This window comes from Rhodofomes roseus (genome assembly GCF_022264815.1).
Source record: "Rhodofomes roseus strain CIRM-BRFM 1785 chromosome Unknown C8Q71scaffold_4, whole genome shotgun sequence".
NCBI lineage: Eukaryota > Fungi > Basidiomycota > Agaricomycetes > Polyporales > Fomitopsidaceae > Rhodofomes > Rhodofomes roseus.
In genome coordinates this window covers 1,699,668-1,719,293 of record NW_025952960.1, presented here as the reverse complement: position 1 = coordinate 1,719,293, position 19,626 = coordinate 1,699,668, and the positions used below count along the sequence as shown (strand labels likewise).

The 19,626-nt window shown below is 54.4% G+C and overlaps 5 protein-coding genes across 5 annotated transcripts; 2 read left to right on the top strand and 3 right to left on the bottom strand.

The window, feature by feature from the left end:
* Positions 1-2,024: 2,024 nt before the first annotated feature.
* C8Q71DRAFT_794973 (FAD-binding domain-containing protein) lies at positions 2,025-4,765 on the top strand (the record flags this gene model as incomplete). The annotated part of the gene is made up of 19 exons (XM_047925581.1): positions 2,025-2,271; positions 2,333-2,367; positions 2,421-2,543; positions 2,609-2,695; positions 2,748-2,795; positions 2,853-2,870; positions 2,920-2,991; positions 3,046-3,164; positions 3,230-3,269; positions 3,331-3,488; positions 3,540-3,628; positions 3,690-3,709; positions 3,761-3,931; positions 3,989-4,195; positions 4,247-4,369; positions 4,435-4,468; positions 4,525-4,576; positions 4,636-4,670; positions 4,719-4,765. 19 exons carry the CDS (start codon positions 2,025-2,027, stop codon positions 4,763-4,765), a joined length of 1,725 nt encoding a protein of 574 aa, XP_047782503.1.
* Positions 4,766-5,070: 305 nt separating this feature from the next.
* Positions 5,071-6,473, bottom strand: C8Q71DRAFT_905016 (uncharacterized protein; the record flags this gene model as incomplete). The annotated part of the gene is made up of 7 exons (XM_047928877.1): positions 5,071-5,377; positions 5,426-5,585; positions 5,645-5,664; positions 5,726-5,834; positions 5,885-5,963; positions 6,024-6,179; positions 6,234-6,473. The coding sequence occupies 7 exons, from the start codon at positions 6,471-6,473 to the stop codon at positions 5,071-5,073; spliced, it is 1,071 nt and encodes a 356-aa protein (XP_047782502.1).
* Positions 6,474-11,482: 5,009 nt separating this feature from the next.
* On the top strand, positions 11,483-13,113 carry C8Q71DRAFT_890458 (uncharacterized protein; the record flags this gene model as incomplete). The annotated part of the gene is made up of 9 exons (XM_047928646.1): positions 11,483-11,531; positions 11,584-11,733; positions 12,135-12,197; positions 12,251-12,333; positions 12,407-12,523; positions 12,585-12,594; positions 12,645-12,685; positions 12,739-12,764; positions 12,821-13,113. 9 exons carry the CDS (start codon positions 11,483-11,485, stop codon positions 12,978-12,980), a joined length of 699 nt encoding a protein of 232 aa, XP_047782501.1. The 3' UTR covers positions 12,981-13,113.
* Positions 13,114-14,051: 938 nt separating this feature from the next.
* Positions 14,052-15,798, bottom strand: C8Q71DRAFT_742817 (thioesterase-like superfamily-domain-containing protein). The gene is made up of 4 exons (XM_047922869.1): positions 15,423-15,798; positions 15,168-15,366; positions 14,705-15,117; positions 14,052-14,654 (listed from the first exon to the last, which is right to left on the bottom strand). Exons 1-4 carry the CDS (start codon positions 15,524-15,526, stop codon positions 14,330-14,332), a joined length of 1,041 nt encoding a protein of 346 aa, XP_047782500.1. The 5' UTR covers positions 15,527-15,798; the 3' UTR covers positions 14,052-14,329.
* A 1,464-nt stretch (positions 15,799-17,262) lies between these two features.
* C8Q71DRAFT_701724 (Mfs1.2) lies at positions 17,263-19,446 on the bottom strand (the record flags this gene model as incomplete). Its single annotated transcript, XM_047920201.1, has 10 exons — positions 17,263-17,571; positions 17,632-18,043; positions 18,123-18,163; positions 18,222-18,390; positions 18,451-18,559; positions 18,616-18,695; positions 18,752-18,857; positions 18,911-19,016; positions 19,066-19,191; positions 19,240-19,446. The coding sequence occupies 10 exons, from the start codon at positions 19,444-19,446 to the stop codon at positions 17,263-17,265; spliced, it is 1,665 nt and encodes a 554-aa protein (XP_047782499.1).
* Positions 19,447-19,626: the final 180 nt, after the last annotated feature.

Below are 19,626 nucleotides of genomic sequence, written 5' to 3'. Positions count from 1 at the left end.
CTCAACACTCAGTACTCAGCACTGTTCCTCCTCCTCTACGCGCGTACGGTCTCGTTCTCCTACCTCGCCAGGCACCCTACAGTCGGCCGCAGACCCCAGGACTTGTATGCATGAGGAATGTCCCACATTCGTCGCTTCTGCTGAATACTTGGTCTCTCACATTCCTGCTACACATCGCGTCGACCATCGCTCGGCTCTCGCCGGCTTATAGCTCGCGGTCGAGTGTCGGAAGTCTGTCCTTGGATGCAGACATTCGGCGAGGAGCGTCTGCGCTGCCATCGCGCTCAGGAGGGTTCCTCGATTAGCCTCAAGGTACTACTTCTCCGCGATGTCTCTTCCCGGGAGGCGCTTCGTCAACTGCGAGAGAGGACGTGCGCATGCGCGACCGCAATAGAACGGTTGCGAGCTGCGAGAGAAGCGCTCGATGTGCCTTCCCGGCGACGAGCCGGTACGATGTCCTGGGCCCGCATCTGCGTTCTGTAGAAGTGGGTGCCATCGTGGGCGGAGTCGCAGGATTGCGTAACGTACGCCCGAGGGCTGATTTCAGAGACTCACACCCTACCGGAGGGGAACCTATGAAGCAGAGCAGAGGTGAAGTCGCCCGTCTGCCATGTCTTTGATAGCAGTGGCTTCAAGGCTAGTGCGGCGCATCCAGCTTCGCCACTATGAGCTGTCCTGGTATGTAGATGGCAGGGTGAACAAATGGAACCGAGCGCACGTTCGCGCTCTGACGCCATACACAGATTCCAATAACTGAGCGACAGCGCGCGCATGAGTGAAGCACGATGGGCCCATAGGCAGGATGAGCTTGGACCTCGACATATCTGGACGAGGAGGTGCAAAGGAGGTGTGGCCACATAAGGTACGCTGTCCACAATGCTCCGAGACAATTGATGAGTAACACCCGCCCGGACGTCTACTTGGTTAGGATCGGTGAACTATGTCCTGTTTGGAATACCGGGTGCTCGTTCAGCGTTGTGACCCAGAGATGCATTCCTCAGGGCCGAGGCAGCGGCATGGTTGAGTTTGAGGGGCACGGACTCCCACGGATGCCGCGTTCATCGCAGAGCAACAGCCACCCAAGGTCCGTCCACTGCTGCGATCCTGGGAACCTGAAGGCGCGGATCTCATATACATGTTGAACCACCTGGCATGCACAGCCACCACACTACGTCGCCATCATTTGAGTGCAACCACACAGCGAGTAAGCGTGCGTCCTTCTGTCTGCAGCTGCGCCGCAATGTACTCGTCGTTCATACAGCAAGCGTCCGTCGATCGTGCGCAAGGAGCTTCATAGCAGAATTTGCCAGGAAATGCGTAGAACGGTGAGCAACTCTCCTGAATCAGCTTCACTGGGTCTCCTGGACGGTATTCGCAGCCGGGTTTGTGGTGGTGCCGTAGTATGACAGTGGGCACGGACTGAAATGCGTTACAGGTTGCAGCATGAACACACGGCGCATCACCCGGAACACTCGATGCCGTGGTGTTCAAAGTGTCGCTGCCGGTCATCGACGTCACGCCAGCTGTTCAGACTGAGGATTCCGCAATAGGTGAGCTTTCGACACCTTCTACGCTTACTGCATCGTTATATGCGCATCCTCGTCTCGTCACCGACCGCCGGGAGTCATATTCCGGGAGTGTGGCGGCAGGGTGCGACAACCAGCGACCTGGACGAGACCACTGTAGTGTACTGCGCGTCCGACAATACGTCTCTCCACCGCCACTGTTCAAGAGCTGCGCGCCGGGCATGCATCGTTGGACGTCGCGCGGTTCCTGTCTGTTGTAAGCCGCAATCCAGAAGTTCCAGGTTTTTGTCCATAATGATGCTGTTAGAGCATGGCATACCCGAGCACCATCTGTCATGCTCGCGTCATTTCAATTCCAAACCTGCATAAGGGCGTTCTTTGACCGCGGAACGTCTTCAGGTACTGACACTACATTTAGATGTGGCCGACAAATAAAAGCGGCTTTATGCGATCCATGAAGAGACATCCGCGAGCCTTTACTGTGTCTCTCCCTCCGCTATGCTGTTCAAGCCGAAGTTCGCGACTATTCTGACACTTATCGTTGTATCCAGCTGCGGGGACAGTTTCCTGCAAGTCGGAGCTGTGTCCCAACAACAATGGGATCAGCTCAACTCGACCGTCAACGGTCGACTTCAGGCGGCTGTCCCCTTCTCTCGCCCGTGCTTTCCCGACGTCGCACAGGATGTTCTCGGCGAGTTCGATGAAGACGAGTGTGCTACCGTCCAAGCAGGCTATACCAATTCGAGTGAGCCATTCTGTGAGGGATGGAGATTCGTTCTATGCAAGCTGACACAACCTTTCGCTAGCCGTGCGCGTTGGTGTCGTTGGATCGTACATGATGGTGGGCATCCGAACAGTCTCAAAAGGGGAACATGGGCTAAAACCCTTGCGCAGACGCAATGGGAGACTTGTCAGGCAACCTCGGAGCAGTGTCTTCTCGACGATCTCGATCCTAGCGATGCACAGGCGTTTTCCCCTCCGCAGGTCTGCGCACAGGGCGGTATTCCGCCTCTTTATGTATGGAACGTCGTTGATTGCCTGCCATTCATTGTGCTTACGCTGGTACCGTCTTCCTCTGATAGATCGATGTCCAGGAACCCGCGGATGTCCAAGCTGCGTTTTCGTTCTCTCAGAACACCAGTGTCCCTATCGTCGTCAAGACCACAGGAGTATGTGCGGCACCGACCCGGATTTTTTCTTTACCTCATCACCTGGATATAGCACGACTATTCCGGACGTAGCAGTGGAGCGAACGCTCTCGCGCTCTGGGTAAATCTAACGAATTCTGAAAATATTCTCCATCACCGCTGACCGTATTTCCGGCAGATGTACAATCTGCAACAGGTCCGTAAACAACTGCTTCACTGATTGCCCAGCATCTCATCGTCCCAAGTTATCGTACAACTCAACGTTCGTGGCATCTGGCTGTCAAGAGTCTAGCGCAGCTCCCGGTGTCACTGTCGGGGTAGGTGTCTCTTGCCATCGCTGACGCACAATCGTTGAATATGTGGTCTTGCAGGCTGGCGTGACTTTCGGGCAACTGTACGATTTTGCCGAAGCGAATAACATAACATGTCCTGGAGCGGCCGAGCTCAGTGTCGCTGTTGTGGGAGGCCATCTACAAGGCGGCGGGCACAGGTACGGCGTCAAAATACCCCCCAAATGTGTTGTCTGCTATGCCAATCACTGAAATCTATATCCAGCGCACTATCCAATGCCTTCGGTCTTGCGGTCGACCGATTGGTATGTAACGATGAGCCCTCAATGTCAACATGTTGATGCAACTGAACGATTGCGTTGACAGCTGGAAGTAAAGATAGTCACACCCACCGGCGAATACCTCACAGCCAACTCATGTCAGAACGAAGATCTTTTCTTCGCCATTCGAGGCGGGGGAGGCGGGACCTTCGGTGTCGTCATGGAGGCGACCATTCGCGCACTTCCTCAACTCTCCTTCCCCGCGTACGTTGTAGATGCACGATGCACTCCTCGACACTAACATGGACTCTACAGAGTACATTTCGATTTCAATGTCACTTCGGAAACAGAAAGAGAGCTGTTGCAATTCATCGCCTCCAATTCGCTGCAATGGGCAGAAGCAGGTACGTGATACGTGACTTGTATCGCAGTCTCATGTTGACCTAGAGGACTGGATGCTGCTAGGTTGGGGTGGGTATATACTGGTATGGCACGCAACGTTCTTACCTCTCACCTTGCTCATAAGACGCATGTAGCCGAAGGGGTCCATGCTCTTTGTAAACCCGTTCTTGAGCATGGCTCAGGCGGAGGAACAGATGACTTCCTTACAGCAGTTTGTCACCACCAATCTGGGCGCGACATTCACCCTCACGCTCCAGCCGTCCTTTCTTACGATGTTCAATAATTTCTTGCTTCCCCCAGCATTGGTACGTTTCCCGGTATCATTGTATATCTAGCTCCATCGCACTGACGGAGACCCGCAGCCGGTGGGGCTGCCATTCATCACGACTTCACGACTCATTCCGGCAGCAAACTTCGCCTCAAATGAAAGTCAGGCAGAACTCGTCGATAGAGTGATCGAGGCCCTCGATGATTCCCCCTACCAGATCATCTTCGCCGTCACCCCATATTACTTCAAGAGCCCCGGCGGAACGAGCATCAATCCTATTTGGCGCGAGTCTCTGTGGCACGTACGTACCCATGGCACCTCTGACGTTCAGGCCTCGCTGACAGGATGCTAGGTATTGGGGTCAGCGAGCTGGAACTACAACACGACAACCGACGAGAAGCGTGCGATATACAGCAACCGCACCTCCCAGATGGACCTTCTGCGCGAGATCACACCCGGGTCTGGTGCATATTTCGTGCGTATTCTGGCTTATTGTACGCGCGTTGCCGACTGACGCAGGCTCCCTCCCACAACTCACAGAACGAAGCCGACGTGCACGAGCCAGACGCATCCGGTGAGTCTCCGCATAGCCTTCGTATGTAGTGGATTCGCTCACCCAAGTATCAATAGCGTCGTTCTGGGGAGACAACTACGACACGCTCGTCGCTATCAAGCGGAGGTAGTACGTCGTATCTCCTTTCCCTCCGGCATTGTATCCTCCTCACAGGCGTCGATCTACAGCGACCCCAATCACCTGTTGGACTGTTGGCAATGCGGTGCGTGGTGTTGACATCGCGAAGCCCTTTTCTGACAGCTTTTACTAGTCGATTGGGAGGGCCCATCTGCTGCGCGGTTCTCGTGTTACCTTTAGAGTATGGTCTCGTCATGGTGCCAATGCCAAGTCGCGCCTGGCCCGGTTCAATGCCTGATTTATGCGCAGTGAAGGGTTTGTCTTCGTAATGAGTTGACCGTGGCCCGGATATGCGCTACATTTGATTTATCGAACTATACAGTGTATGGTGATATATATGGGATTGTTAATGTCTACAAGAGCGTCTGAGGGCAGCTTTAACGATAGCATGACTGTGCATACAACCACGGTGCCACACGGTGCACTGCGGGGTCGAACGATAGGTGAAGAATACAATAACATAGGGCCGTTCTCTGCGACGTGCATCATATACCAGTAGATCCCGGGATGAAGCTTCCACTAGGGCTATCCAGGCGCTTTGCCTCGAGGTCGTCGTCTTGCTCTGCCATACTTGTCAAATTGACGGTGACTGGGCGCATTTGGTACGAGATGCCTGTGAACTCCTCTGTGCGGTTATTCGCCATATGCGACCCCGTCTGGGCCCAGCCCAGTCCGACTCTGACGTTGATGAGCATGCACGATATCCCGGACAGCTCCGGCCAGGTGTCGACGGCTGTAAACTGCAGGTTCGAGTTGGTCTGGTATGAGACAAAGAAGAATGCTGTCCACGCCCTGCATCTTGGAATTAGCTATGTCTGATTCGCGGCGATGCAGACTCACGTGTAGAGAGCGGCGCTTTCTATGAAGGTTGTCAACACGGTCTGGAAATCGGTCAGATGAGTACTGCAAGGCGCGAGTCTGGCATAGCATACAATAAGGTTGGAACAATTGTGGATCTTGACGTGCCGGTATGATGTCCAGACGCGGTATCCAATCAAAGCTTAGCGGATATGCAGATTAGACGTACTGTCGGTTCGCATGGTGCCAAATGGAACTCACCAGTGCTGTATACGTTGGTGCTGATGCATCGAAGAGGTATGAGACTGCATCTGTCGCGACGACCGGTGATGCTATGCTCACCAAAGTGTGAATACGCAGTCGCTAGTGATCCAACGACCGGCTTGGGACACAAATACGTTCTCCCCGGGCCAGTATTGAGTGAACTGGTAGGTTATGCCGACTCCGCATGCTGCGTGGTGTGTCGGCGACTGCAGCTCTCACAGCACATGTGTCACTGACCTGTGAGTCCTGCGAGCGTGCATAGCGGAAAGATCACGATAACCGTGCGGCGGTTCCAGATGATCCATAGCCTATAGATCTATGAATACACTGCGTCAGCCCGATGCAGCCGGCGTATGGGCGTGGAGGTGGTACGAACAACCATGGCGTCGCCAATCACCATCGAGGCCATCAGGAATCCCGTTTTGACGACCTCCGTGAGTTGTTTGAGGTTCCCGTAGAACGCTATGGGATTTGTTCCGCCCTCGAAGTATACAAACGCTTGGAACGTGCGGATGCACGTGAGTATCCAATGCTGCAGACGGGCACTGGAATGTCAGCGACGAGGTTCAATATGGAGAGAACATACCGCAGTGATGGTTACCGAAAGCGCGATCGCCCCGAGGAACATAGGTGTTTTGCAAAGTTGCAAAAATAGACCGGCAGCGGCGACTCGTTGAACATTTGGGTGAATCGGTAGCAGCAGTTGCTTTTGGCGGTACACCAAGAGACAGATGGACGACACGGATAGAACAAAGAAGATGCCGTAGAAGAAACTCTCCATGAAGACGGTCGCAACATTCGCTGCTACCAGAGGAACCTGTAGCATTTCAATGAATGAGGGAGAGCACGAGCGTCCGGGAAGCAATGCACGAACACGCAGATAGTAGCTGCGCCGGCCCGCGTGCCTTCGCGGCTTGCTTTAAACGCATTAGGATGCCTAGGGATCACATCAAGGGCGAGAGAAGAGGCTTCGTGCAGACACTGATGTGATGCTAGGTTGACATAGGAATTACGAGGGAGCAGGAGCGCGCACTGGCGAAGATTCGATACATACGAAACGTCACAGCGATGACATTGACGTCGGACATATGACTGGTAATGACTAGTCAGGCCTGCCTCAGGTAGCACTACATCGCAGACACGAGACGTTGTACCTGCATTGCCATAGTTCAGTGTCATGAAATAGCAGAGCAGAGTGAGCTTCGGTCTTCGTAGGAGACTAAGTGATGCCTAAGCTGCAGTCTCGAGAGTCGACGGAGCACCTCCGTTCTCACCGGATGGCACAGCATACGTTTGTCCTATATTTGTAGGTGGCTAACTCGACAACCACCGCTGCGCTGCGACGTTTTGATACGGGTCGTTGACATCCAATCTATGTCAAGTGTCACGCAAGCACCGCCACCAGAACATAAGACCCTGTTAGCAAAGATCCAAATGGAGCAAATTTGATCACTCACTGGTGACAGGCTCGCAATCTTATCGTTCCCGGTCGAATGTTTTCCGCCGGTTGTCAGTCATAAGGTTACGACGTCGCCGACACCGACCTCCTTTCCCAGCCCGACGTGTCACGGACGTAGGCTTCGTGGTGTCCGAGTTAGTCCAATGGGAGCGCCCCTCAGACGCCATGAAGAGGCTCGGAAACAACTTGGAGTTCCTGGAGTATTGCCTTCTGCGGACCAGAGTTGATGTACACACCAGCCGATGAATCTCCTCAGCGTTGCTAACTGCCTGTCTTTGTACTCAGTAATGAGCAATCCCATTTTCACGACGTTGGAACGTACCAGTGCCCGTGTTTTACACGGCTCCGACTCGCTGGGACCGAGAAGTTTACACGTTGCCACTGCCAGTGCCAGCACGACTGGGAATACTGTGATCTCCCATGAGCAATTGAAATCAACAACTAGTAGTGTCTCGATACCCAACTCAAGGACATCGCTGCTCACCCTAACAGTAACCGTATCCTACCTACGTGTGTTGCGGAGTCCTCCGTATTGGGCGGGACCCATTCTGCAGATGACGTGGAACGGCTTCGCCTTGCAGCGGAGTATGCGTGGCAGTGTCGCGTGCAAATGTTGTACATTCGTCCCGATCGTATGGAGGGAACTCTTGATCCAAAGCTGAGAATCGTCTGTGGGGGTACAGTATCAGTGGGTCATGACACGTCATGAGCTTGCGACGAGCAGCGACGGCCGCCTATAAAGCCTGAGCTCGGCGGCCACCGGCATTAGTCGCGCTGAAACAGGGTACGCTGCCAGTACTGGTGTAGGGTGGAAGGGCGCGCCGCACATGAGGCGCCGAGTAAGGCTGGCAGAGTACTGGAACCTTGTCACACGACTGACTGCGAGCACGCACCCGTTATACGTATCCGCATCGCTATGAGGTCCTGCGAAGGGTACGGAAAAATCCCTCGTCGCCCTTTTGATGTCCTCCCAAGTCAAACCCCGCGGTCTGCGAGTATATAGGGCCATGCTGTATCGATGCCCGACCAGATGCGTCGCGCGAAAACTTCATCTGTGAACAGAAGACAGATGCTAAATGAGTGTCGCATCCAGTGAGAATTGCCTGCAGAGCTGGGGCTCGTAGCACTTACATGTTATGCACGTAGATGAAAGACGACTCCTGGACCTGAATGTCGGCGTAAAGACGTCAATACACCGCGCTCGTGGCCATAGGTATGCTGAGGTCTGAGGACGTTGATGATCAAGAGGTACTGTATACCGTGGATCCGCCTACGTTGCAGTGATAAGCTTCTCATTCTGATGCATGTACGTAGACAACACGGCGATGAAAGGGGAACTTGAAGGTTGCAGGTCACGCTACCAACACGCTAGTGCGTTACCGTCACGGTCACAAATCAACATGACCGCAGCGCCTGAGGCGCGCTCACTGTCAGCGACGGTCATCGCTGCGCTACGCATTCAGCGAGACATGTCCCATGCACATCCCGATTCACGCATTCCCAGCCCGCGCACCTACCATGCTAGACAGAGCAAAATTATCGCGGCACATTCAGAGCCAATCCAGAGCACTCAATATTACTCTCTCCATCGTTCACATAAGGCTCACCCGCAACACAGGATCTCAGACTCGCTCCAGTAGTTGGCGAGAGACTGTACGACCCGAAATATGGTCGGAAGCGCTACGTGCCCGACCAGACAATCTGTGCTTCTTCGTGGCTTCTTTCTGAACCAGATATTCATGTGCTCGTCGGGTGGAGGTGGAAATTGAAGGAGCTGCAGAACCTCAGGATCTTCAACATGTACGTTTTAATGTTATTGTCATGATTTACCTGAGCGTTGTTGACACGTAGCCGTGGCCGTAGCCTTCGACTTATGACAGGGACCTAATGATCTGCGACGTGATTAGCTTCCACATACAATAACCCTAGCAGCTAGCGCATCAACAGTGCGTCCTAGGTGAAGATGACTGTATTGACTCTTATTGTAAAGGTGCGTGGGACTCTAGATTGCGTGTTCATCTCTCTCGACGTCCCGCCCTGCATTCGCGCTTGCACAGATGAGACCTACGCCTCAAATCTGAATTGCTATGCAGCGCCATTCCGAAGTAAGTTACGTTCGTGTGCTGCCGCGCTAATGTCACGCCTCAGATACATACTGACGACCTCGTCCGATAGGTTATTCGTATAGATTGATGTGCTTGCCCGCATCTCTCGTTCAAGCTGCGAGATCGCTATGATAGCTAACAACCTTTGGCACTTGGTGTTTTGAATCACGCTCAAGAATCAAACCGAGTACAACATCGCGTTCCCGCTTCGTCCAAGAGCTCGCGATGTGCTGCGTCGTGGGAGGCTCCCTTCACAGTCCTGAGGCATTCGTTAGCCAGACATAGATCAGGGTGCGCCGTGTTCGCTCGAACCATCCTATGTCTCGTACATATTCCTTTCGACGCTAGATGCATGTACGTGATATCACGCATGTGATATACAGTACGCCGTCGAAGGCTGAAATAATCCAATGGCCACTCAATCCTTCAGGGCCGAACCAAAGGGAAGGTAATGAACTGCATCGCGCAATCAGATGAGGACGGTGTGCATTAAGACACTATATTTCTACGTGACGGGGCTGACCAATGCTGGCAGAAACATCGTCCACGTCGTACCACCCTATACGCCTTCTCGACCATGCTATCGCGTTTGGCTTAGCTCTACCTCGTGTCCTTTTCCGAACTATAGTGCGGAACTTTCTTCGCTGCTCTCACTCATGCTTGATGTCTATTCAGTCCCAGACTCTCGACTCTCGCTGGCAGGAAACAACTACACCGGTGGGCTAGCGCCTCGAGCTTCCGCTTCGCGATCCCAAGGGTCCCGCACTACCTGACATAGGTGGAGATGGTCAGCCGTACTAGTGCTTGTCGTACAGGTTGTTGCTAACTAGGACATATCAGACATCAGTGAAGGTGGTATCGTACAGGGTACTAACGCACGTTGGACTTGGTTATACCATTCCGATGTTACCTTGCAGAAATGCGGAAAACATCCTGGTCTAAACAGGCGCTTTCACAGCAGCATATAGCGTTCATGGTAAGTGACCCTAGCGAACGTTCATTGTCATCAACGTTCATCCCAATGAAGGATTTGAGTCCTTGGTCACAGCTTTTAGTCAGCGCTTTCGGATTTCTCGCTTACGTCACCAAGCCTCTGCAAGATGAGTTTCACGCGGGCGGAACATGAATCGTGCCCTACGAATCCACTGACAACATGCGGTAACAGAACAGTGCACCGTGGCTAAAACTCATCTGTGCTGTCAGCACATACTGCGGTTGGTTTCATCATCGCTATTCCCGCACAGTGATGAACACTATTGCTGTCATGAGGTGGACCGGACACCCCCGCAATGGTACGAGTACTTCTATCGCCCAATCCCTCATGTCGAGTCGATTATCTACAGTATCTGACGCAGCATGATTAGCACAGGTCATCACGTACACTTCGAACGAAGGGCAGCCAACTGCTAACGGTAAGTTGCCACCAGATCAGAGCATGCAGCTGGATTCCTGTGCGTCGGTCGCCGCTGGTACTGCGCTACGGCGGCATCTCCGCCGGCGCTGAATGGATCTAGAGTGGGCCTTCCTCAATATGCCGTAGCGAATGGTAGTATGCGAGGGTCACAGCAGTATCACCTATGCTCAGTCATCGGAGTCGCTCTCCCTCTCTGACTTGTATAGTCGGGGTTTCGCATCAGCCAAACTGTCCCACGGTGAAACCAGGAACTGCACAACGAACAGTGTTACGCGGATATCACTAAGGTCACATCTCGTGGTTTCAATCCAGGTTCACTGACCTCGTCGACCGTTCGTGGCAGGCATATGCGAGGAGATGGTCCGCAGGGGCTTTCTAATCCATACTCGGCGGCTCATTGCAAGTACACTGGAGAGTTGTATCCGCCCATTTTCTGCGACAGCGCTTGACCAGCGCGAAGCTAAGTTTGGGCTTGGATTGCGAGACGCGCATTTCAGGTACAGTGTTGTTTCAGTGCTTCGGCCGACCGACCTACCCGCATGCTGAGTTGAATCTAGGCTTCTACTGTGAGGGATGTCACCGCCCCGGAGAAGCCTGCTCACCATTGCTACAACTCTCCGGACGACCGGCACGCTCTCCATCTGAGGTAAGTACTTATCGTAGATGTTTGCGTTTATCGTGCTTGTGACTGTGTTTCGGAAAACTAGACGCCCACAACCACCTATTGACATACCGCTTCCAGACCTATCTGCGTTAGCTGTCCGCCCTCTGCGCATGACGCATGGTTATGATGAGCACCGCCCTGCACTCCTCATATACAAGACTCGTTGCAACCCCATCTAGCCTCCGCACCCGCAATGTCTGAAGGTTCGGTCGATACATTGTTGGCGACCAAGTATCTTTCCGGTAAGCAGTTGTTTATATATTATATGAATGGAGTCTTTTACACGCCCTCTAGGTGTCGCCTTGACCCTTCTGCTTTATGATCATGTCATTCATTTCGACAGAGAGATCGAGTTCATATGGCTGGAGCCGGCTTCGTTGCTCTCCGTGTTCGTTATGTGCGAGCTCTGGGTCAGAGAGATTGGGCTGATATACATCATGACCGGTGAGCACTAAGCCGATCAACGTATGACCTTTCTGATCGACAATGCGCGCAGTATTGAGTCAGTCTACAGTACAGACCCGCTACGTGAGTGAGACGTCCGACCTGCTGCACATCCACTGATGTCAGACTCTGGCGATTTTTTCAGAGGTGAGCAGTGGTTTGAAAACCTCATAACGACTTCTACGTTGAATGATATACCCTCATGACAACAGTTGCGTTGTGTCAACATACTTCGTCATCATCTATAGTTTGCTGAGCACGGGATCCGTACATTGTGAGTACCACTATCGCCTTTTATTCAAATCAGCGAATCGACTTGCAATGACGCGTAGCCCTCCTTCTCTATCGAATATACAGGCTTTGGGACCGCAGGAAGCTCATCAGTCACTTGTTGATTGCAGGGTTTGTCCTCTCGTTTGGGGGCACCATTGCTTGTGCAATCAGAGCCGCTGCAGCATTAGCGAGTACGTTTGCCTTCAACACGCAGCTTTTTCATATGACTTATCCTGCGGTACAGGTTCGGTTGAAGCAGTGCCTGTCTTGGATATATGCGAATTCCCCGTCAAGTCTTGGTTCGAAACTGCGTCTTGGTCTGTAGTGGTGAGCCAATTCATTAGAGTTCCAGAAAGTCTTCCACGCATCGTAGTAGGATGCTCATATTCATACTGGACAGATTGTTTACGACCTGTTCGTTCTAATAATGGTCGTTGTGAATGCCCTCGGGAAGCCTCGTCGGAGTGACGTAGACATCATCAAGAGTCTGTATACCGACGGGTTCCTTATTTTCCTAGTACGATCCCGCTTTATATTCTCTTCTCTCGCCACTAACATAGTCTCGTGTTGTGACCTAGGCGTTCCTTGGTAGGTGTTACTTACATGGCGTACGTTGCAGTCCTAACCGACCGACGCAGTTCTTCGAATCTCACGGTTACTGCCTAGCATTTTCGGAAATGTACGTGCTCAGGTCCTTCCCTCTGATGCACGAAAGTGACTGACAGCTTACAGGGAGGCGACATGCTGCTCACCCCGCTGTGAGTAATGATTGGTCGGAATCAAAAGAGGGCATAGTTGTAAACGTCGTATGCAGCGTCTCGTGGGCTCTAGAGGGTGTGTTGAACACGCGGCTCTACTACAAAATCAAGCAAGTCGAACTCAACCACATGCACTGGACGCCATACCTCGTGGACAATCAGTCCAGAACACGAGCAGTACTCATATACGAAGAAACGGAGATGGAGTGTATATAACAGCATAACATTCATGTTATTTCGATTTCTAGTGACGACGACTACGCACCTCAACTGTATTGTACTTATGTGTAGCATAAATTCAGCCGACGACTATATACTTACTAATTACAACATCTCGTCATTTGTCATACGCCGAGCTGCTGGCACACATTGCGCCGGCAAGTTTCACTGTGCGTGCTCGCCGTACCGCGAATTATACAGATCGTCTATGGCCTATATGGAATGTGCAATAAGACGCACTGTTGCTAACAGACGGGAGATCCGTCCGTCGGGTGCCCGACGTGATACGTCGGAGGGACTGAAATACTGACCAGCGACCGGCCGTTGTATTACTATTGGTGGCTATCAAGTAGCGTTCGCCTGGAGTGATGATTATCTGTCTGACACAGTGGCATCTGACAACAGACGTCCCTGGAAGCCGTATTGTGGGCCTCGGCATTCGAGAGCGAGATCCGCGCCGCGCGGTGTCTGTATACGAGGAACGCAATTGGGCTCGATTTAAAGGCTCGATCTTGTGAACATGCCGCAGACGGTCCGGATGTAGCGCGTGGGGAACTTGCAGTACTCAGGAGTCAATAGATCGTTGCGCGACGTAGTCGACTCGACATACGGATACTACTTAAGTACCACAATGCGCAGAAGTCTAAGTGGCTGTTACGAAACAGAGCGAGGTGGCGATCCATTGACAGAAGAAAGATTTATCTCATACCGGGTGGCTGGCAGAGCGGACCGGGGACACCGGGGACGTCGAAATGTCTTTGTGTAAGCTCAGGCGCCGCGGAACCACTGACACCGCGGGCAAACCAGGTTTTTCGGGCTCCGAAAATGCTATGATAATAACATCGGTCCTCCATGGGAACCTATTCGGAGAGCTTGACTGACTCCGAAAATGCTCCTACATTTCTCATGTTCGTAGCATGTTCGCCGAAAACACGCATGTTCGGCCTCCGAACATGCTGAAATCGGCTGAAACGCATCATGTTCGCAGCATGTTCTGACAATATTCGGAGTCCGTAAAGGTTCCCAGGCGGGACCGATGTTCGTTGGGGTTTTCGGAGTTCGAACAACCTGGTTTGCCCGCGGTGTGATCAAACTTTGCGCACCGCGGCAACTTTGACATCACGTCGACAGCCGGAATCATGAGTACCAAACAGTGCTACTAGTACTCTGAATGAGACGCCTAGCAGGGCTGCCTTGATGTGAGTTCCCTGATGTGTATGGAAGCAATGGAGTCTGACTCAAGGTTGACGTCATTGTGGTTCAATGCTCCGAGCTTGCGATGCCAGAAGCCGAGCAGAATACAAGTTGTGGTGATACATTAAACTACCTACATATCCACTCTGTCGTCACAGCTTATGAACCGGCTTCTGCGACTTGCGGCTCCCTTTCCCTTTCAGACCAAGAGGGTGCGCGACACTGATCTGGTTCGCAGCTACCAAACAGACTTGCTCTTCCCTCCAATTCCTGTCCATGTTGTCTTCCTCGGCAATGGCGGCCGGCGCAGTCCAGACTTCGACGCGGTCGTCGAACAAACCGCCGTGCATGAACCGGCTCGTCGAGTAGAGACCCACGGACCGCGGCGCATACACCTTCGGGGGGTTCTCGTACGGGAACTTGCACTTGAACTCCACGTTGAGCACGAGTGTTGTGTAGGAGTACATTGACCATGTCCTATACGATACTCAATAAGCACCGGCCAGTGGACACTCCATCCTACATACCCATCCTGCTTCGCCGCGGGAAGGAGGTCCGGGACCCGCACGAAGAGGTCGGACAGGAAGCAGATGGCGGGCAGGTCGAGCTTCTGGTCTTCGTCCACGAAGTCGAACCAGCATCCCCAGCGGACCTCGCCCCCGCCAGGTGACTCCTTGTCCGGCTCCGCAGATTCGCCCTCCAGGTAGCGCTCGCGGTTGTATTCCAAAGGGGCGGGATCGAATGCCCAGCGCATACGGTTTTTGAACTGCGCCTGGGAGATCTCGCGATCCTCCGAGAGCTCGCCCGGGTGGACGGACAGCGGGATGCGTCGGGCGAGCGGATCCGGGATCGCCAGGGTTTGTGGGTCCGCCTTGCCTCCGAAGAGAGGATGAAGGGGTAAGACGCCAAAGATGAGGTGCGTTACGACCTTGGGCGCACCCTGAGGGAGACAGGTTCAACACAGCATGGATAGTCCAAAAGATAACGTACGTCTTGACAGAACTTTGCAGATACATTGTGAAAGCTCTTCCCTTCGCGGATAGTTTCGACATAGATCTTGTAAGGACCCCCCTTTGTGGCCGAGATGAAGTGAGTCGACGCGTGTATGATATCCAGCCGGTCTGTATGCTGCCGCGCCTTGGTGGCTGCTGTGCATATGAGTGCGATTATGTAACCTCCGTGAGGGAAGCTGAAAAGAGCTGGTGAGTCGAAACTGTCTTCATATGTAGACGGAAGCACAGGTACTTCTCGTATCCCCACTCCGTGTCTACGATACCCGTGTAGCAGTGGTGCCCGCCCGGGATGCCCTCCTCAAGCACTGGCTGGACTGCGACGGACAATGGAGCCATTGTATGCGGCGAACAATGCGTACGTGCCTTATACGTTGCTGATGAGAGTCGGGAGCAGCCGCGACTAGGCTGCAGTGCGGCTCGTGATTGTGATAGGCCGTAGGGTGCTACGGGGCTAGAGGGATGGTGAGCGCACGCTTAAGCAGTGAACAAACCCGACAAGGGAAGTCTGACGGCGAATTCGTACACAGGACCTGCGAGCGCGCCCTGCGACAGCATGACTGGGCGCTATCAAGTGCGTTTCTAGTCGAGAGCGTCTTCGCTGTCTCGCGGAACCTATCGGCTCGAGCCGTCTCGTCAGTCTGTAGGTCCGACTCATCCGGAGAATTCGACGTTGATGATCATGGACATCACGGCTTAACCTGAGCTTCAAGTTCGACGCACCATCCTTGCCTATCGCGTCCAGGCTGTGGTGACACCCGCCTGCAGCGGAGGCGGCGTCTGCGGAGGGCATGTGTAATATGTAGCCCATCATGCCTGATAGCGGCGTTCAGTGCTATTTTTCGACTCGTCTCAAAAGGGGTAAGTACCCAACGGAGTCTGCCAGTGGCATATCATGATGCTAAGATGGCACTCAACTGTCGGTTCCAGTAAAGCGGAGGGTCACCATCCCCTGACACAGATGGATTGAGCTTGAGTACATGTGTGTGGTCCATGCATGCAACGGAGCTCGCTCGCCGTTCCGACACGTCTGACGAAACGATGGGCATGATACAGATGGCTTGCTGTGTCTATGTACGCCTGGAGTCTCAAGAACTCAGGCTGCAGAGGCGGCGGATAATTATGGTTCCAAGGCGATGCGGTGACGGAGAGAGACGCTTATGCGGTACGTGCGGTACCAGAACCGTAGAGTTCGCTGGAGACTGACAGCGTGCATTGAGCGGCGATGGTTGAAAGCGAGTACCGCTGCCATCCAGACCAAGTCCAGAGGAGGCGCGCAAGGTGTGACAAATGCTTACGTAATAGTGTAGGCGTCTGTGTGTCTGCAGGTCACATCATCCTCCGGGTCAACCAGCATCCTTGCAGTCCATTGTAAGCTCTCATCTCCTCCTCCTCCTCCTCACGCCGATGTTCCACCAGTCAGTACGGCCTCTGCTCTTCATATCGCGTCCCATCGCTTCTCAGCCCCGGGCGTCCTGGCCCGCTGACTCTGCGGCAGTGCCAGGCTCACACGCGTTCTATTATCAAGCTCGCGCCCAAACCGCACGAAGGTGTCCACAATTCCTACCGCACGCGCGCACTTCGCGGGATTTTGCGAACGACGGTGTCCGACAGTGGCATCGCAGGCTTCATCCGATGCGCGCTGCAGATCACGTAAATAAACTCCGAGTTATCACCCTGCTCTGCTCAGACCGCGCATGCGCCGCACAGCTTCGCCGCAGAGCTTGCGGCCTAAGAAGCTTGTCTCTACAGGCGACATTAATGCCGTCGCGGGATTTCAAGCTCAAGGGGGGTAATTCTCGACATTAATCCTCGACACTCATGCCAAGATGATTCGAACATCCGTGCTAATACTATGTACTATCAGACAACCGATCAATGCCAATGCGACTATGTGCCAGTGCTATCTGTCCGTGTAACATACTGCCCATTCCAAGACATCCGAGCGCATGCGGCATAACAATATCCGCTCGCCGCCCCGCCTTTACCTACACTTACCTACACGACTCCGCGCAAAATAGGTTAAGCTCCACAACTTAGCGACGAAGACGAAGACCGTCCCCGTGCTCCGAGTCTCACGCGCGATTCTCATGCTCCGCGTCCCACCGCTCGTCCGTCTGGTCGTGCAGCGGCAGGCCGCGCATCGCGAGGCTGCACGCAAGCCCGATCGCGCCCATGATGAGGTGCGCGCGCCAGACGACGACCAGCGCGTCCGCGAACGCGTTCTGCACCTGGCCGCGCAGCGGCTCGCCCAGCCCCGCGATGCGCGGGATCGCCGCGTACGCGACCGCGACGCCCGCGGGGAACTCATCGTAGAACTCCGCCGGCAGGTGCTGCGTGAGCCGGTTCTGCAGGATCGTCCCGCCGATGGCGAACCCCCAAATCTACGTACGGGGCGGGAAGGGTCAGGGGCGCGGCGCGCGGAAGAGGAGCGGGACACGCACCTGGCCGAATGTGCGCAGGAAGAGGTAGAACGAGAGGGCGGCGGCGTTGGCGGACACGGGGAGGGGCGACAGGATGGGGAAGTACGCGGAGGTGAAGACGAGCCCGATTCCGGACCCGATGAGGACCTGGTACCCGATGGAGGTCGCGCGGCTCGTGTCGGCCTTCACCGTGCTCAGGAGGCCCTGGCCGAGCATCAGCAAGGACCAGCCAAGCCAGATCGGGGGGCGGTAGCGCTTCGTGATGGTGATGATGACTCCGGTGATGATGCTGAAGGGCGCGACGGTGAATGCGAGCCCGAAGGTGTCCACGCCGGACGCGATGGGCGAGGCGAGCTTGCAGGCCTGGTAGTACACGGGGAGATAGCCGAGCATGCCTGCCAGGGGCATCGTCAACACGAGAGCTTGCAGGTATCTGGCCCTTCTGGTGAGCTTTCCGCAAGCGGGAAGGGGACGGACGCGGATCGCAGAGTATGGGATCATCTACTACTCACCCGCTGAGACTCGTCCGGTTCGAAACCAAGATCAACGGAACCTACGGAATATCCGGATTGTGAGGTATTGCTACTGATAACATTGCGAGATCCACGTACCAACGGGTACTTGGCCCCGAACGCCTCGTAGACCATGAATCCAGCCAGACCAGCCAGCCCAAGGATGAGCGGCACGAGTACCTGGTACGAACTCCAAGCATACTGCACGCCTCCCCACGTCAGCGCGATCACGATCGCAGTAGAGCTTCCCAGGATGATCGCATTCCCACTGTTCAGTAGTCGATCCAATGAGTGGTTGGAGTCGCTATATGCGCGTAATACTGCTTACATCCAGTCGATGCGCTCGATCTTGGAGCGTAGGCTCCCCTTGGGCGTGGGCAGCTTGACGAGCAGGACGACCAACGCGGCCGCGACGCCCGCGAATGGAACGTTCATGTCTAGGCATTAGTGTAAGTAAATGACCTCGCCTCGCAGCTTGTGTCTTGTCGCGCACAGAACATCCATCGCCAGTGACCCCTCTCCGCGAAGGCACCACCAACAACTGGTCCCACACCAAGCGCTGCGCACCATGCCCTAGGAGCGTATCAGGATCGTGTAGACCAACGGGAATGTGAACAGGGACAACACACAGGCCGAGCAGCCCGTTGTACAGTCCACGCTCCTTAAGCGAGACCATGTCGGACACAATTACAGACGACATTGTGAGTACGCCACCGGCTCCAAGACCCATGATAACTGTGATGCGTTTATTAGAGCGCGAGTTGAGGATAAGCGGGACGCGGACTTACTGCGACCCGTGAAGAACATCCCTTCTCCGTTGGCAGCACCAGAGACGGCGCCGCCCACTGCGAAAATCGCGAGCGAGACGAGCATCACTGGGCGCCGACCAAATATCTACATGTGGTTGGATAACTGGAGTACTCGACCTAGAGATGGAACATACCTCCGCGAGACCGCCACAAAGCGGCATTAGGACCGTCGAGGCCAGGAAGTAGGTGTTGCCGATCCACAGGAACTGGGATATCTTGAGGTCATCCGCGATGGTGGGCGCCGCTGTACCTATGATGTTCTGCGAGGAGTGAGCGCGTGGGACTCAGCGCCCATTCCCTGGACATACCGTCTCGAGGATGACCATGAACGAGCTAAGAACGAGGGTGACGAGGGTGAGCCAGAACGTCTTGCTACGCTTGCGCAGGCCGGGCTGCGGCGGGGCGGGCTTCTCGGGGGCACCGCGGTCCAGCTCGATGACATCGCTGTCGAGGGAGTTGCCCGCGAGAGCGAGCTTGTCGCGCAGCTCGAGGGCCGGGGACGACTCGGTGTCCATGGCTGAGGGTATCCACCAGGTGCGGGCGCTCGGAGGCCGGGCAGGAGAAAGGAAGGGATATTGTCCGAGAGAGGCCGGGCGAATGTGGCGGACAGGTATGTGCGGATTAGACGCGACGCGAGGGCTTCCCCGCGACTCCGTGCTTCACTAGTGTTTTATGGACACATTGCTGCCCATGCA

Excerpts from the sequence above, each read along its gene's own strand:
- C8Q71DRAFT_742817 (XM_047922869.1), bottom strand. The coding sequence starts at position 15,526 with ATGGCTCCATTGTCCGTCGCAGTCCAGCCAGTGCTTGAGGAGGGCATC. Across the intron at positions 15,118-15,167 it reads CTGCAAAGTTCTGTCAAGAC|GGTGCGCCCAAGGTCGTAAC; the intron begins GTACGTTATCTT and ends TGTCTCCCTCAG. Across the intron at positions 14,655-14,704 it reads CCCGCGGCGAAGCAGGATGG|GACATGGTCAATGTACTCCT; the intron begins GTATGTAGGATG and ends AGTATCGTATAG.